The sequence below is a fragment of the Salmo salar genome, chromosome ssa04 (genome assembly GCF_905237065.1).
Source record: "Salmo salar chromosome ssa04, Ssal_v3.1, whole genome shotgun sequence".
In the NCBI taxonomy this organism is placed as follows: Eukaryota; Metazoa; Chordata; class Actinopteri; order Salmoniformes; family Salmonidae; genus Salmo; species Salmo salar.
This window is the reverse complement of record NC_059445.1, coordinates 62,696,128-62,713,349: the sequence shown is the minus strand read 5'-3', so window position 1 is coordinate 62,713,349 and position 17,222 is coordinate 62,696,128. Positions and strand designations below refer to the sequence as shown.

General features: G+C 43.5%; 1 protein-coding gene across 21 annotated transcripts in view; it reads left to right on the top strand.

Annotated features, from left to right (window-relative positions):
- The first annotated feature begins 12,126 nt into the window (after positions 1-12,126).
- LOC106603640 (neural cell adhesion molecule 1) overlaps positions 12,127-17,222 on the top strand; it is a 303,528-nt gene continuing 298,432 nt past the window's right edge. For 4 of the 21 annotated variants that reach the window (XM_045717225.1, XM_045717226.1, XM_045717224.1 and 1 more), the window contains exon 1: positions 12,127-12,451. In XM_045717225.1, coding sequence (XP_045573181.1) covers positions 12,400-12,451 — 52 coding nt within the window. In that variant the 5' untranslated portion in view covers positions 12,127-12,399. The remainder of the gene's footprint in view (positions 12,452-17,222) is intronic. The other 17 variants (XM_045717228.1, XM_045717231.1, XM_045717230.1 and 14 more) reach the window with 11 other exon arrangements.

Below are 17,222 nucleotides of genomic sequence, written 5' to 3'. Positions count from 1 at the left end.
AGGTTCCTGTGTTATTGGGATTCTCTTGCCTCCAGCGACACAATCCCTCTATTGACTGGGCTACTGGTGCCATCGTGGGCTGGAACCCATCCTGTCATTGCCTGAAGTCAGCTCTGCCTGCCCCGGGACATCTTCCTGGGGGCTTGGAAATTGCCCCAGACCTCTCCACCAGCCCCGCAGAGTACCAGGACCTCTGGGAGGGGTTCAGCAAGGTCCGGGCCACTTCGCTTCTGCAGAACCGAATGGTATCCAAGAATGTCAAGCCAGATGCGCTGGCACGCCCGCAGCTACACCCCCGGAAGCCAAGGCGTTTTCCCCCGCTCCAAGATCATTAACCCCTCTGCTGTTCGTCCTCTTTTGCTCTGTACCTTCCGTATTCTTCCTACCTTTCCTGTGTCTAGAATTAAAGCTATGTCTTACAGCCCTTTGTCTCCAGTTTCCTGACCCTGAACCTGCCTGCCGTCCTGTAACTTTGCCCCACTACTCTGGATTATCAACCCCTGGCTGCCTTGACCTGTCGTTTGCCTGCCCCGTTGCTGTAATAAACATTGTTACAGTCTGCATTTGGGTCTTACCTGAAACGTGATAGTCAGACTCGTTACAGGAAAAAGCTTCTACCAGTTCGTGGTGAGTAATCGCTGTTCTGATGTCCAGAAGTTATTTTCGGTCATAAGAGATGTAGCAGCAACATTATGTACAAAATAAGTTTTAAAAAAAAGTTACAAACAATGCAAAAAAACGAACTAATAACACAGTTGGTTAGGAGCACGTAAAACGTCAGCCATCCTCTCCGGTGCAATTCTATGTGTGTTGCTTCATTGGCCTGGGCTATTGTTTGTTTGAATTCAAGACCAAATTGATCTCAGTTTGTCAGTTTCAGAGTAGCCGTTCATTTTGGTAATTTGTATGGTATTAAAAAACATTAAGCTAATGTCTTTTGTCATGTAAATGACGTAGAATTGCATGAAATGCATTTTTAAAAGGCAAATAAAAAATCTGACCCTGCTCACAGATTTTCCTCAACTGTAGTCTATGCCACATTTACATTTACGTCATTTAGCAGACGGTCTTATCCAGAGCAACTTACAAATTGGTGCATTCACCTTATGATATTGTCACGTCCTGACCAGCAGAGGGTGTTGTTGTGTAGTTTTTGGTCAGGACGTGGCAGAGTATGTCTGTGTATGTGTGTTCTGGGTGTTGTGTTTCTGTGTGGCTCCCGATCAGGGACAGCTGGTTATCGTTGTTCCTGATTGGGAGTCATATAATTAGGAGTATGTTTGTCACTTGGGTTTGTGGGTGGTTGAGTTAACACTGCTATTCGTTTGTTCGTAAGTAGCCTGTTAGCATGTCGTGAGTGCTTATTGTTTTTCTGTGTATACTTTACTTATATATATTAAAAAGATGAGTATCCACATTCCGCATGCAGTTTGGTCTCTTCAACACGGCTTCAACATTTGTTACAGAACCACCCACCAAAACAAGACCAAGCAGCGGAAGAAGGAGAAGAGGAACGCTGAGTATATGGACTATGCTGAGAGAATGGACTTTGACATGGACAATCGCGAGCAGTGGAGTTGGGAACAGATTCTGGCCGGAGAGGGCCCGTGGAAGAAGGCTGGTGTGGACCAGGAACGCTACCGGGGGACACGTCTGGCGAGGAAGCCGGAGAGGCACCCCCAAGAGAATTTTTTGGGGGGGGCATACGGGTAGTTTGGCTAGGCCTAAGAAGAGCCATAAGCCAGCTACCCGTGAGTATATGGAGGAGCGTATGAGGTGGAGGGCGCCGTGTTTCGCTGAAGTGCGCACTCTCGCCCATACGCACGCATAGTCCAGTGCGCGCCATTCCAGCCCGTCGCAGATGCCGTGCTAGAGTGGGCATCCAGCCTGGTAGGAGGATGCCTGCGCAGCTCGTCTGGTCGCCGGTACGCCTCCTAGGACCAGGCTACCCTACTCCCGCTCTACGCACGGCAACCATCAGGCCCCTCACAGCCCAATTCGCCCTGTACCAGCACCCCGCTCGTACAGGGCTGCTAGATCCATCCAGCCAGGATGGGTTGTGCAGGCGGTGCGGTCAAGGCCACCTGTGCACCTCCATGGCCCAGTCTTTCCGGTTCCCGCCTCTCGTGCTAACCCGGAAGTGAGTTCCTCCAGTCTGGCACGACCAGTACCAGCAACCCGGACCAAGCTTCCCATGAGTCGGCCTAGTCCTATTCAGCCTGTTCCCGCTCCTCGCACTAGCCCTAGGGTGCGTGTCTTCAGCCTGGTACCACCTCTACCAGCCCCACGCACCAGGCTTCCAGTGCGTCGGCCCAGCCTCAAGAGCCCGGCACCAGTGTGCAGTCCAGAGTATCCGGCACCGGTGTGCAGTCCAGAGTATCCGGCACCAGTGTGCAGTCCAGAGTATCCGGCACCAGTGTGCAGTCCAGAGTATCCGGCACCAGTGTGCAGTCCAGAGTATCCGGCACCAGTGTGCAGTCCAGAGTATCCGGCACCAGTGTGCAGTCTGCATGCGACTCGGAACCGAGGGAGTCTGCCTGTGACCCGGAACCGAAGGGGTCTGCCTACGATGCGGAAATAAATATAATTAACTGTGAACTAAAAGAATCTGCCTATGACCCAGAACCCAATGAGTCTGCCTACAGCGTTAACCGGAGGGAGTATGCCTACGACCTGGAATGGAAAGAGTCTGCCCATGAGCCACAACGGAGTGAGTCTATCTACGACCCGGACCCCAATGAGTCTGCTTACAACCTGGAGGGCAGGAGGCCGGAACCAGAGCCACCTCCAGGATAGGTGGGTTGGGGAGGGGGGGTGTTGACAGCAGCCACCCTCCCTTCCCTCCCTTATTGTTTAGGGGGGTATTTGTATTTTGTTTTTGTTGTGGTTTTGGGGGATTTTGTGGTTTCTTTTTTAGGTGCATTCGGGGTATGCACCTTTGGGGGGGGTACTGTCACGTCCTGACCAGCAGAGGGTGTTGTTGTGTAGTTTTTGGTCAGGACGTGGCAGAGTATGTGTGTGTTCTGGGTGTTGTGTTTCTATGCGGGTATGTGTGGCTCCCGATCGGGGACAGCTGGTTATCGTTGTTCCTGATTGGGAGTCGTATAATTAGGAGTATGTTTGTCACTTGGGTTTGTGGGTGGTTGAGTTAACACTGCTATTCGTTTTTTCGTAAGTAGCCTGTTAGCCTGTCGTGAGTGTTTATTGTTTCTGTGTATACTTTACTTATATATATTAAAAAGATGAGTATCCACATTCCGCATGCAGTTTGGTCTCTTCAACACGGCTTCAACATTTGTGACAGATATCCAGTGGAACAACCACTTTACAATAGTACATCTATAACATCTCTAATGTTATTATGGTTTTATTATAATGGGGGGCTATTAAAAAAACAAAGCCCCAGGGCCTTTGATTTCTGAATCCGTCCCTAGCTTTACATGTCACATATCTCTTTAACTTCACATAAAATCACCTGATCACGTGTTTTTTCTAAAAGGGCAGACCAAGCCTAGTTGAACTCCTTTCCCCTCCCTTTGTGAGATTGTGACCACTGGAACTTTTTGAAATTATACTTCTATCAACATTCCTTCTCTTCAAATGGTATAACTTCAAAAACGTAATTTGTTCCATTTTGGTGTGTAAATGCCCTTCAGGAGCAAAGTTCCCTGGGGTGTCGATTGAGTAACTATTGCCTTAATCCTTCACACCCTCATTGAACAACCAATCTTTATCAAAGACAATGTGGAGGGGAGGACGTGGAAAGGCTGAAAGAGGAGTGCTCAGGAAACCCATTTGTGTGACGGTATCTAAACAAAATTATGCATACCTTCAGACAAATGGATTTCCTGATCACTCCTCTTTCAGCCTCTCCAAGTCCTCCACGTCACATTGTCTTTGATAACGAATGGTTGTTTGAGGGTGTGAAGGAGTAGAGCAAGAGGTACTCAATTGACACCCCAGATAACTTTGCTTCTGAATGGCACTAACTGACTGCACGGCCAGGCACGAATCCAACACCATCATTAAATTTGCCAATGACACAACAGTGGTAGGCCTGATCACTGACAACAGTGAGACAGCCTACAGGGAGGAGGTCAGAGACCTGGCCGTGTGGCGCCAGGACAACAACCTCTCCCTCAACGTGATCAAGACAAAAAAATGTAAAATATAGTGAAGAGGGCATGAAAAAGCCTATTCACCCTCAGGAGACTGAAAAGACTTGGCATGGGTACTCAGATCCTCAAAAAGTTCTACAGCTGCACCGTTGAGAGCATCCTGACTGGTTGCATCACCGTCTGGTATGGCAACTGCTTGGCCTCCGACCGCAAGGAACTACAAAGGGTCCAGTACATCACTGGGGCCAAGCGAACTCCTGCCATCCAGGACCTCTATACCAGGCGGTGTGAGAGGAAGGCCCTAAAATTTGTCAATGACTCCAGCCACCCTAGTCCATAGACTGTTCTCTCTGTATTTGGTGCATGTGACAAATACAATTTGATTTGTTTTTGAAACTATACCACATGAAGAAAAAGAATGCTGATAGAAGTACAATTTCAAAAAGTTCCAGTGTTCTAAAAACACATGTTTACATGTGATCACATGTGATGTTAATGTGATATGTAAAACAACATGCGCTAACATAAAACTACACGTGAATATATGTGACCACATGAAGTGTTCCAAAAACAAATTTTCACATGATTTCACATGTGACTTTTCTGTAAGGGTGAGTATGTTACACCCAGGGCCTAAAAAACTTCAAATGTTGATTCTTCATTGTTCTTAGAATGTGAACCAGGAAATTCCCACATACAGCTCATCCAGACACATTGTCTCCTTCCATTTCAGCAGATAAAGCAATGACCTCAGTGCTTACTCTGCTTGATTACATAAGTGCCCATTTCACTGTGGGCATTTAATATCACCTTTGACGAGGGCATGGGCTACCCAAATAAATCTACCCTGAGTATACCAAACATTAGGAACACCTCCCTAATATTGAGTTGCACCCTCCCTTTTGCCCTCAGAACAGCCTCAATTCGTCGGGACATGGACTCTACAAGATGCCAAGAGCATTCAACAGGGATGCTGGCCCATGTTGACTCTAATGCTTCCCACAGTTGTGTCAAGTTGGCTGGATGTCCTATGGGTGGTGGACCATACTTGATACAAACAGAAAACTGTTGAATGTGAAAAACCCAGCAGTGTTGCTGTTCTTGACACAAACCGGTGCGCCTGGCACCTACTACCATACCCCGTTCAAAGGCAGTTAAATCTTTTGTCTTACCCATTCACCCTCTGAATGGCACATATACACAATCCATGTCTTAATTGTCTCAAGGCTACAAAATACTTCTTTAACCCGTCTCCTCTCTTTCATCTACACAGATTGAAATGGATTTAACAAGTGACATCAATAAGGGATCATAGTTTACGTCTGGATTCACTTGGTCAGTCTGTCATGGAAAGAGCAGGTGTTCTCAATGTTTTGTATATTCAATGTATAACTACTGCTGTACACAGATATTTTTTCTTCCACTTTGACTTCAGAGAATATTGTGTAAATCGTTGACAAAAACATCACGTAAATCCATTTTAATCCCACTTTGTAACAACATGTTTAAAAAATCAAGGGGTGTGAATATTTTCTGAAGGAACTGATTATATACCCACTCCGGACTCTGACATTGCTCGTTCTGATTTTTTTTTTTAACTTTTTGATATTTGTTATGTTCCCCAGTAAGAAAAACAAAAATTGTTGCTTAAACTGAAGGGGGAACTAACAGACACACTAACCACAACCAAAATAGGTGGGGTTTTAGGAGGGGTTCTGAACGACACTCATGGGGGTGTCCACTGAATGTTGACTAGTAACAACAACTGGAACCTAAAAGACACCCACCATGAGCGCCCACAAAAGAAAAACCCACACCAAATTTAAAGAAATTTAAAGCAAACCAAAAAGTGGAGCAAAACGAAACAGGGAAAATCAGATAAAGGATAGTTTTTCTAGAAATCAAATAGGGAGTGCCAACTAAACGTGCTAACCCTCCATATTACTCAAGCCCTGGGCCAGCCACTCTTAAATATCACCTGGGCCAGCACAGGTGAAACGCCTTCTTACTAACGAGATGGACAAGCCAGCATAGGTGGAACACATACTGACTAACGAGATGACACCAATCGGTGAGCCCCATGTGCTAACATGCTAACGTCCGACCTCAAAATATACATTGAAAAACCAAAGCCTGTAACAGATTATTATGTGTGTATTGTTATTGTATTGCTAGCTAGATATTACTTCACTGTTGGAACTAGAAACTTAAGCATTTCGCTGCACCTGTGAAAGCATCTGCAAAAATGTTTATAATATTTGTTACATTTTGTCGCTGTTTAACATATTCAAATAAACTGATCAAGAACTTAACGCATCTCTTCTTGCAGAACTTTGTGTTGTTCTGACATTTCGTCTTGTCATTTAAGTCTTCACAACTGAAGAATGTCGTATTTGAAGAGACACATTGGTATTTCGTTACCAGCCATACAAACCTCCCTCAAACATTTGCAAAAACAATTTTTAGCTTCCCAGAATTTTGAGTTACGTGCAACAGAGCATTTCCAGAGGTATCTAGCATGGTAGACACCTCTGGAAATGCTCCGTTGCCTGTCATTCAGAATTCTGCTCAAATATTCTGGGAAGTAAGAAACTGTTATTGCAAATGGTTGAGGGAGGCTGGTATGGCTGGTAACGAAATACCAATTTGTCTCCAACTAGTACATGCTTCACTTGTGTAAGATGAAGTGTGAGAACAACACAAAGTTTATATTCCAGTAAACTGCGGGACCGTGGATGCATCTCTATATAAAACTTCAGGATATTGAATGTAGCCTACAGTAGGCCTAAATGGATATTAAAAGACACATTGCATGTTCTAGATCAGTTTATTTGAATACATTATACAGTGACTAAATTTAACAAATATTATCAACAGAAAATATAAAATTAATCAAACATTTTGATTTGGTAGGACTTGGCTCTCAGAAGGTATTTTTGTTCTTAATGCAGAATGATTAAGAGCTGGTGTGGTCCAGAAATACCCACCTCTCACAGACATATAGCTAGACAAGTCAGCTAAGATTTCTCTTTAAGATTTGCACCCCCCAATTAACAGAGGGTCCCACTTTAAAATAAGTGTCATGAAAATCTGCAAAGAATAACAATGTTTATATGTAACAATGTTTACCGACATTGTAATTACATTGTACAAGATGGCGCTGAAAAACATGGCTGACGTTTTACATTCTCCCAACCAATTGCTCAATTTTTTTAGTTTTTTTTGCGTTTTGTGTAACATAATTTTTAACTTCTTGTGTACATAATGTTGCTGCTACCGTTTCTTATGACTGAAAATAACTTCTGCACATTAGAAAAGCGATTACTCACCGCGGACTGGAAGAAACTTTTTCCTTTAACGAGTCCGACGAGAAGGATATTCTACTTTCACTGGAACAGGCCCAGATCCACGCCTTTTGCGTGAAGAAAAGAAGCTGGAAAAGGGGACGCAGATCGGGGATCCTTCTGAGAAGCCAGAGGCAAGCGAATAAACTCCCAATGCCTTACATTCTCCTTGCTAACGTGCAATCATTAGAAAATAAAATTGATGACCAACTATTAAGATTATCCTAGCAACGGGACATTAAAAACTGTAACATCTTATGTTTCACCGAGACGTGGCTGAATGAAGAAACGGACAATATAGAGCAGGCGGGATCTTCCATGCACTGGCAGAACAGAGACGCTACCTCTGGTAAGACAAGGGGTGGAGGTGTGTGTATTTTTGTCAATAACAGCTGAGGCACGATGTCTAATATTAAAGAAGTCTTGAGGTATTGCTTGCCTGAGGTAGAGTACCTTATGATAAGCTGTCGGCTCACCCAGAAGCGTCCCTCCTAGAGGCCGGGGACTTTAATGCAGGCAAACTTAAATCAGTTTTACAACATTTTTACCAGCATGTCACATGTGCAACCAGGGGGGAATAAATCCTAGACCACCTTTACTCCACATACAGAGATACATACAAAGCTCACCCCACCCTCCATTTGGTAAATCGGACCACAATTCTATCCTCCTGATCCCTGCATACAAGCAAAAACTAAAGCAGGAAGCACCAGTGACTCGCTCAATACGGAAGTGGTCGGATGACGGGGATGCTACACTACAGGACTGTTTTGCTAGCACAGACTGGAATATGTTCCGGGATTCATCCAATGGCATTGAGAAATACACCACCTCAGTCATCGGCTTCATCAATAAGTGCATCAATGATGTCGTCCCCACAGTGACTGTACGTACATATCCCAACCAGAAGCCATGGATTACAGGCAACATCCGCATCGAGCTAAAGGGTAGAGCTGCCGCTTTCAAGGAGCGGGAGACTAATCCGGACGCTTATAAGAAATCCCGCTATGCCCTCAGACGAACCATCAAACAAGCAAAGTGTCAAGACAGGATTAAGATTGAATCCTACAACACCGGCTCTGACGCTCGTCGGATATGGCAGGGCTTGAAAACTATTATGGACTACAAAGGGAAATCCAGACGCGAGCTGCCCAGTGACGCGAGCCTACCAGATGAGCTAAATGCCTTTTATGCTCGCTTCGAGGCAAGCAACACTGAAGCATGCACGAGAGCACCAGCTGTTCTGGATGACTGTGTGATAACATCTCTCGGTAGCCGATGTGAACAAAACCTTTAGAGGTCAACATCCACAAAGCCGCTGGGCCAGACGGATTACCAGGACATGTACTCAGAGCATTCGCGGACCAACTGTCAAGTGTCTTCACTGACATTTTCAACCTCTCCCTGACTGAGTCTGTAATACCTACATGTTTCAAGCAGACCACCATAGTCCCTGTGCCCAAGGAAGCGAAGGTAACCTGCCTAAATGATTACCGCCCCGTGCCACTCACGTCGGTAGCCATGAAGTGCTTTGAAAAGCTGGTCATGGCTCACATCAACAGCATCCTCCCGGACACCCTAGACCCGCCCCAACAGATCCACAGATGACGTAATCTCAATCGCACTCCACACCGCCCTTTCTCACCTGGACAAAAGGAACACCTATGTGAATGCTGTTCATCGACTACAGCTCAGCGTTCAACACCATATTGCCCACGACTCTCTGGAACTAAACACCTTCCTCCGCAACTGGATCCTGGACTTCCTGACGGGCCGCCCCCAGGTGGTAAGAGTAGGCAACAACACGTCTGCCACGCTGATCCTTAACACTGGGGCCCCTCAGGGGTGAAACTTAGTCCCCTCCTGTATTCCCTGTTCACCCACAACTGCGTGGCCAAACATGACTCCAACACCATCATTAAGTTTGCTGACGACACAACAGTGGTTGGTCTGATCACCGACAACGATGAGATGGCCTATAGGGAGGAGGACAGAGAACTAGAAGTGTGGTGCTAGGACAACAACCTCTCCCTCAATGTGAGCAAGACAAAGGAGCTGATCGTGGAATACAAGAAAAGGTGGGCCGAACAGGCCCCCATTAATATCGACGGGACTGTAGTGGAGCGGGTCGAGAGTTTCAAGTTCCTTGGTGTCCACATCACCAACAAAATATCATGGTCCAAACATACTAAGACAGTCGTGAAGAGAGCACGACAAAACCTTTTCCCCATCAGGAGAGATTTGGCATGGGCCCCCAGATCCTCAAAAGGTTCTACAGCTGCACCATTGAGAGCATCCTGACTGGTTGCATCACCGCCTGGTATGGCAACTGCTCGGCATCTGACCGTAAGGCGCTACAGAGGGTAGTGCGAACGGCCCAGTACATCACTGGGGCCAAGCTTCCTGCCATCCAGGACCTATATAATAAGCGGTGTCAGAGGAAAGCCCATAAAATTGTCAGAGACTCCAGTCACCCAAGTTATAGACTGTTTTCTCTGCTACCGCACGGCAAGCGGTACCGGAGCGCCATGTCGAGGACCAAAAGGCTCCTCAACAGCTTCTACCCCCAAGCCATTAGACTGCTGAACAATTCATAAAAATCACCACTGGACAATTTACATTGACTCCCTGTTACTCGCTGTTTGTTTGTTACCTATGCATAGTCACTTCGTCCCCACCTACATATACAGATTACTTCAACTAGCCTGTACCCTTGCACACTGACTCGGTACCGATGCCCCCTGTATAAAGCCTTGTTATTGTTATTCTTATTGTGTTACTTTTTATTATTACTTTTTATTTTAGCCTACTTGGTAAATATTTTCTTCTCCTTGAACTGCACTGTTGGTTAAGGGCTTGTAAGTAAGCATTTCACGGTAAAGTCTACACTTATTGTATTCGGCGCATGTGGCAAATAAAGTTAGATTTGATTAGATTTGAACGACGATATTAATACATTGGTATTATGGACACATTGTAAAGTTGGACCAATTTTGATGCACTTCCACAAGGCGACCAGTGGGGGCATCAGTTCCTATCTTTTTGGGCAACACCCGCAAGAAAAGTTCTGATGCATCAGCCACAGCATGAAGCCACCTGGCCTTCGAACCCACATAGAAATATGAGTATTGTCTAACAGTTCCCAATTTCTTCATACACACCACCTTAGTCTAGTTAAGTTGCGTCACAACAGACGCTGGTTCGATTCCAGGCTGTATCACAACTGGCCGTGATTGGGAGTCCCATAGGGCGGCGCACAATTGGCCCAGCGTCGCCCGGGTTAGGGTTTGGCCGGGTAGGCCGTCATTGTAACTGTAACTGACTTGCCTAGTTAAATAAAGGTTAAATAAATAAAAAAATTAAGTTGATAATCTTTCAATGATTATAAAGCTTAGCTTAGTATGGACCTGGTAATATGGCAGGAGTTTAGCATCAGTTAATGCAGGTTTTTAATCAGCTTTGCTCTTCCCATTTGGGATTTACTTAATAAAGTACTACAAATGTGTGACAGATCTGCATTAACTGGAAAGGTGTTGGGCTCCATGAATAAGCATTTAAGGTCAGCTATTTCAGTATTGTCTCTTGCAAATGGGAATTTAATTACAGCTGATAGATCTTACAGTAAGACAAACTGAGATTCTTTATGATTGTGGATTTTATATGTTTTGGACCATGTACTGTGGTCTACATGTTCATGCATAAGTAGGCCTTTTCACCTTTTTCAATCAGATATTAACCATAGGAGCAAGTTCCATTGATCAAATGGATATCACTTGTGTGAATATGGAATATGAGAATGTCTGCTCATGACAGATAGCTGTTGAAGGCATGAAATGGTGTTAAATATATATGGTGTAAAATGCTAAGTAGCCTATTAATCAAATGGCCATAGAAATGCAACTCTCGGTTTTCTATGGACAACGGTTTTCTATGGACAACCTCATGTTGCACCTGCTAATGAATTGTCTGCTCTAGTCGTCCTGAAACATAACATTAAATGTGGTTTGCACTTGGCATAAAGGGAGGCGTGCAACTTGTGTGATTTTTGTGTAGTCCGTTACTGCTAAAAGGAATTGGAAACTATAAAAATATGCAGTTTAGTTAGAGGGGACTTGACGCAGTGCAGAGGATGCCCTATTTTCCCGGGAAGCATTTTAGGCTATTAATTAGGTCGCCGAGTGTCGTCGTGACCAGATGGTGACTGAGCGTCCTAAATAAAATACGGACTTGTTTAAGATTCATGCATTTATGGACTGAGCAGGTACCACAGTGTGGTTAAATTAGGTGCTAAATACAAAACGTGTGAACCAATAAGGAAAGCTGCACAAGGAATACATCCATGAATTTTCATCATGAGAAAGGTGAACTGGTAATTTGGCGAGTCACATGGTGATAAACAGTAGGTGGAGACAATGCACAATTGCGCAAAACTGCACATCTCAGCAGGTGCGGATGTAGACTTACATTTTTTTCATGGTTGAAAATAACCAGGCAAAATATTTTTGGTTAAAGATCTTCTCAAAATGCACTTCTGTTTTGTAAGGCTCAATACAGTTTTCGTGAGATTCCTAATCCGAATTATTCACAAACTCCATGACAAGATTTTCCTAACACACCATCTGCAGTCTCTGTGCAGCCGCAGTGGAGAACGACTAACTGAGCGCACTAGTTTGTGCCTGCATCCCATTGCCCCCATCGAGCGTGTGAGCGCAAACGCTTTGCCCTGGCGGATTAATTCGTGTTGTGTGTGCTACGGCTGCTGCTTGTCACTCATTCTTCGAGCTACTCGCGTGCGTTCCAGGGTAGCTGCAAGGACCAATTATAATATTGCTATCACAATACAATAGTTGGAAAACAAATATTTATTCAGAACACAGAAATCGTCCAGCCAAGTCTGTCTATCTATTCTTCAAGGAGAATAATTTTGTGATATTGCAATGCTTCAAACAATGGATCAGATCTGGGCATTACTCTTCTTTGGCTATGCAGGTAAGATTATGTTTTTATAAAAAAAATCAAATGTTTTATTGGAGATGGCCACCTTTATTCATTGAAAAATGAAAGTTTTCTATTAATTCTGAAAGTTCTGTGTTTTGTTCACTTTATAGTAGCATCCGTATCTCATCCGTGCTAACCGCGTCTCATATGTGTTTCAATGGACAGTTAGTTATATCATATTGGAGCTGTTGCCTTGGATATAGGAAGGACACAGAGGCAATGGAAACATGATTTTCCCATATATGAGAGAAACGGGATAGTAGGGTATGTTCTCTCAATAATGGCTGTGGTAACATGAAGGGAAATTAACTATATTCTTTGGCTTATTTCATCGCGTTATAGACTAAATCCCGAAAGGCTACTGTCCGTAGGCTACTGTAAACTATCAGCGTAATAAGAGAATATCACTTGTCCTTTAATTGAGCTGTATTCCTCGTGATTTGGGCTCTCTAGACTAGACATGGTTTGTTAGGAGCAGTTTGACAACCTGTTTTTCCTAACCCTGAGCTTTGTTGTTGCTGAGGAGTGGGTTAAGCTCCAAGGGGAAGATGGGTGCATTTGGTCTTGGGGAAGCAAGCATTTCATTGGTGCACCTTTGTGTCAGCAAAATCCCCCAAGAGTTTAATTTTGAATGTGTTAGATTTGATGCCTGTCACATTGAATTTATGAGAAACATATAACCATTTACAGTAGTCTAATAAAATGAGTTGGGTAGCTTTTTAGGCATTAAATATAGATGTTGAGGTCTCGCATATATTGTGCTCAAACGTTGGTTGCTAATGGGGATGCTTTGTTTCGGTCCTCAAACGTATGCACATGCAAAACATTTTTTAGAACGCGCTAGCTACGACATTTCTTAGTGGATTATAGTATTCTAGGTTAAACGTGAAAGCCTAATGTCTTATTTTGTTTTCAATGACAAGTGTTTAAGGGAGTTTTTGTTTTTATAAATTCATACGTACATGTACAAAGCGTACAAAACAAGACAGTGAGGTGATTGAAAATATCCCGAGGCTGATTGTCAGTTGCAGCTTTCAATATGATAGGCTACATTGTATTTGATCAATAGAGCTCCGTGCTGACAGACCGTGCATGCTTGTAACGTGAGCCACATAGTAGCATAGTTAGCTACATCAATACATTTTACATTATACATGCATTTGATGGACCTAGCAAGCCCTTCCAGTCAGGGTTATATGACACTTCTGTATTTGCGTCTGAGAATTTTTGTCTCCCCCGAATTGGCCTATTGATTTTTGGAGAGAAAACAGAAACCCATGGCTTGTACAGTGTTTTTCTTTCTGTCTATGGAGAATATATGCTACTATTATCAGTAGCCGGGTGTGGGTAAAATCACTGGGGAAGGCCCCCCCCCCCCCAAAAAAAGAAATGTACCTATGTGTTGTGATAATTGCGTTGTTTGCTCAATAACCTGTTAAATTCCTATGCTTTGCGACAGTGATATATAGGCCTAAAGTCTGAGACAATAAGAATACAGTGTCAGAATAAATTCAACCACACCTTTGTTTTGTCACAAAACCGGATAGCAACCTCTGTATGGTGAAGTCTACAAAGCATACTGCATGTACAGTAACATGCTGACCAAACCACAAGCGTGCGTGCATCTGCGTGCCCAAGTTGATTTTGTTCACCCACATCAGAAGCGATCAGGACACACAGGTTGAAATGTCAAAACAAACTGTGAACCAATTATATTAATTTGGGGACAGGTCAAAAAGCAATTAAACATTTATGGCAATTTAACTAGCTAGCTTGCTGTTGCTAGATAATTTGTCCTGGTATATATTTGGGTTGTTATTTTACCTGAAATGCACAAGGTCCTCTACTTGGACAACTAATCCACAGATAAACCGAATTTGTTTCTCCTCATCTCTCCTCCTTCCTTCAGGCTTCTTTTTCCTCTTTGGCCTTTATATGGCAGTCGGCAACCAACTTTACAGCATTACTACAACCGACCGGAGTGTGGACCTAAGTTCTTTCAGTCACTCATGTGGGTATATGCTCCTAAAAACCAATGAGGAGATGGGAGAGGCTGGACTTGCAGCACGTTGAGAGTCACAAATAGAACCAATTTCTATTTTAGCGCCTGGCCACGCAGACGCTCGCGAGCAGTGTGGGTGCAATGATTGAATAGCATGTATGTGTACATTTATTTTGCAATGCTTGCGCATGTGACGCGAGCGGTGTGGTCAGCTTTAGAGGTCGACCGATTATGATTTTTCAACGCCGATACCGATTATTGGAGGACCAAAAAAAGCAGACGATTTTTATATATATATTTGTAATAATGACAATTACAACAATACTGAATGAGCACTTTTATTTTAACTTAATATAATAGATAAATACAAATCTATTTAGTCTCAAATAAATAATGAAACATGTTCAATTTGGTTTAAATAATGCAAAAACACAGTGTTGGAGAAGAAAGTAAAAGTGCAATATGTGCCATGTAAAAAAGCTAACGTTTATGATCCTTGCTCAGAACATGAGAACATATGAAAGCTGGTGGTTCACCGTTACCACCGCTCAGTCAGACTGCTCTATCAAATATCAAATCATATACTTTATTAAAATATAATAAACACACAGATATAAATATTGCTGTTACATTGCACAACCTTTAATGTTATGTCATAATTATGTAAAATTCTGGCAAATTAATTATGGTCTTTATTAGGAAGAAATGGTCTTCACACAGTTCGCAACGAGCCTGGCGGCCCAAACTGCTGCATATACCCTGACTCTGCTTGCACAGAACGCAAGAGAAGTGACAATTTCCCTAGTTAATATTGCCTGCTAACATGAATTTATTTCAACTAAATATGAAGGTTTAATAAAATATACTTGTGTATTGATTTTAAGAAAGGCATTGATGTTTATGGTTAGGCACATTGGTGTAACGACAGTGCTTTTTTCGTGAATGTGCTTGTTAAGTCATCACCTCTTTGGCGAAGTAGGCTGTGATTCGATGATAAATGAACAGTTTCTCTGTCAATGACGTTTGGTCTGAGGGTTTTGATTGGAGTGACGCCAAATCCAAGCTGGTTTCCCTTGACAATTTTTTTGGTGCTCCAGGACCGTTCACAGTTGAGCTTGCTCAGTTTAGCTCGACGCTGATTGGCAAATGTTTTATATTGTTTTTGTCAAGGGAGGCCAGATGCTCGCTGGCTTCCTCTGCATTCAATACTACGGGTGGCAGCAATGTCATACTCGTTTGGACCAGACAGTATCAAGAGAGACAGAGGGGCGCTGTTGCGCTCACTCGGGTGCTTTCACCGGTGAGATACATTCAGCCTCTTCAGAATTGAAGGAAAATTATGAAACAGAGAGACGAAAGTTAAAGATGTTTTTACATTTTTTGGGGGTTGGGAAGCCTGGCTTGCTTTGGCAGCCATGAATAAACGCCACTGACTATTTATGTAAAGATCTAAAGAAATGTCTCAGTGGTCATTGTGAATTCCATGGTAAACAATTATATCCAATCAGAGAGTGCTGTCCTCAGGCAGGAGGACACCCCTCCTCGCTCTCTCTGAAAAACATGCACATGCAGATACACATTCCATAAAACTAATTGTTAAGAATAGGCCTACATGTGTGTTTTTGCATAAAGATGAGAATGAGTATGTTTTTTTTATTGACAAACAAAAAACTATTTTGTCTTTGGTTGAGCTAGGGAGGTGACATTGATGTCAGGGAGGTTTAGGAGAAGGGTAGCTCCAGTGAAAATGTGAGGAAGAAAATGGTCATGAGGACTAAGCAACAGTAGGGGGAATATTAAGAGCTCCTCAAAATCAGTAGCCTACTCCAGTGTTCACGAGAAATACCCAGATTCAGTTCATTTTGAGGAGGGAAAGTGCAATGGACTAGAGAGAGAGAATTTAACAATTGTGAATAACTAAGTCCTACTCCATTGAAAGGGAGTTGCGTGGCGCAGCGGTCTAAAGCACTGCATCTCATTGCAAGAGGCTTCACTACAGTCCCTGGTTCAAATCCAGGCTGTATCACATCTGGCTGTGATTGGGAGTCCCATAGGGCGGTGCACAATTGGCCCAGCGTCATCCGGTTTTGGCCGGGGTAGGCCGTCGTTGTAAATAAGGATTTGTTCTTAACTGACTTGCCTGGTTAAATACATTTTTAAAAAGGATCACATTATTTGATTGGCCTGTGAGGTGTTAGTCCTAAGCAAGTAACGACAGTAATATGCTGTTAGAAAGCAGATTTGAAAAATTGTACATGAACAATGTAATTAAAAATATTCAGTTCCAGTTCGCTGATAATTACATTCCGATGCCAGTGACTAACAAGGAACCATGGCCAACATCCAAGAAAATGCCCAAATCACCGCTAGATTCTTTGCTGGATGAAATGATATATATTGTTTGAGAAAGAAACTAATTGAATATGAAAAGTGGCTTATATTTTACGACTGGCTTGACTAAAAGGCAGCAAGACAAAGGCTTTGGCTGGTTGGGGGAGTATTAACAGTAACTAGTTCTGTGGAATGGAGGTGCATCATCACATCTGTTGCCATCAGTCTGAAGCCAGAGAGCACATAGGAGATCCAACTAGACAGACAGGGAGCTGTTGCTGGTTACATTTCATTCTCTGACTCAGTCAAGTGACAAGCACATTTGAGAATCACTGCCATTCTTCCCTCTTTTTCTTACATCACATTTGTCTCTCGGAAGCTGTTTTAAGGAGGTTTTGTAGTTGGCTCCTGTCACGGTTGGAATATTGC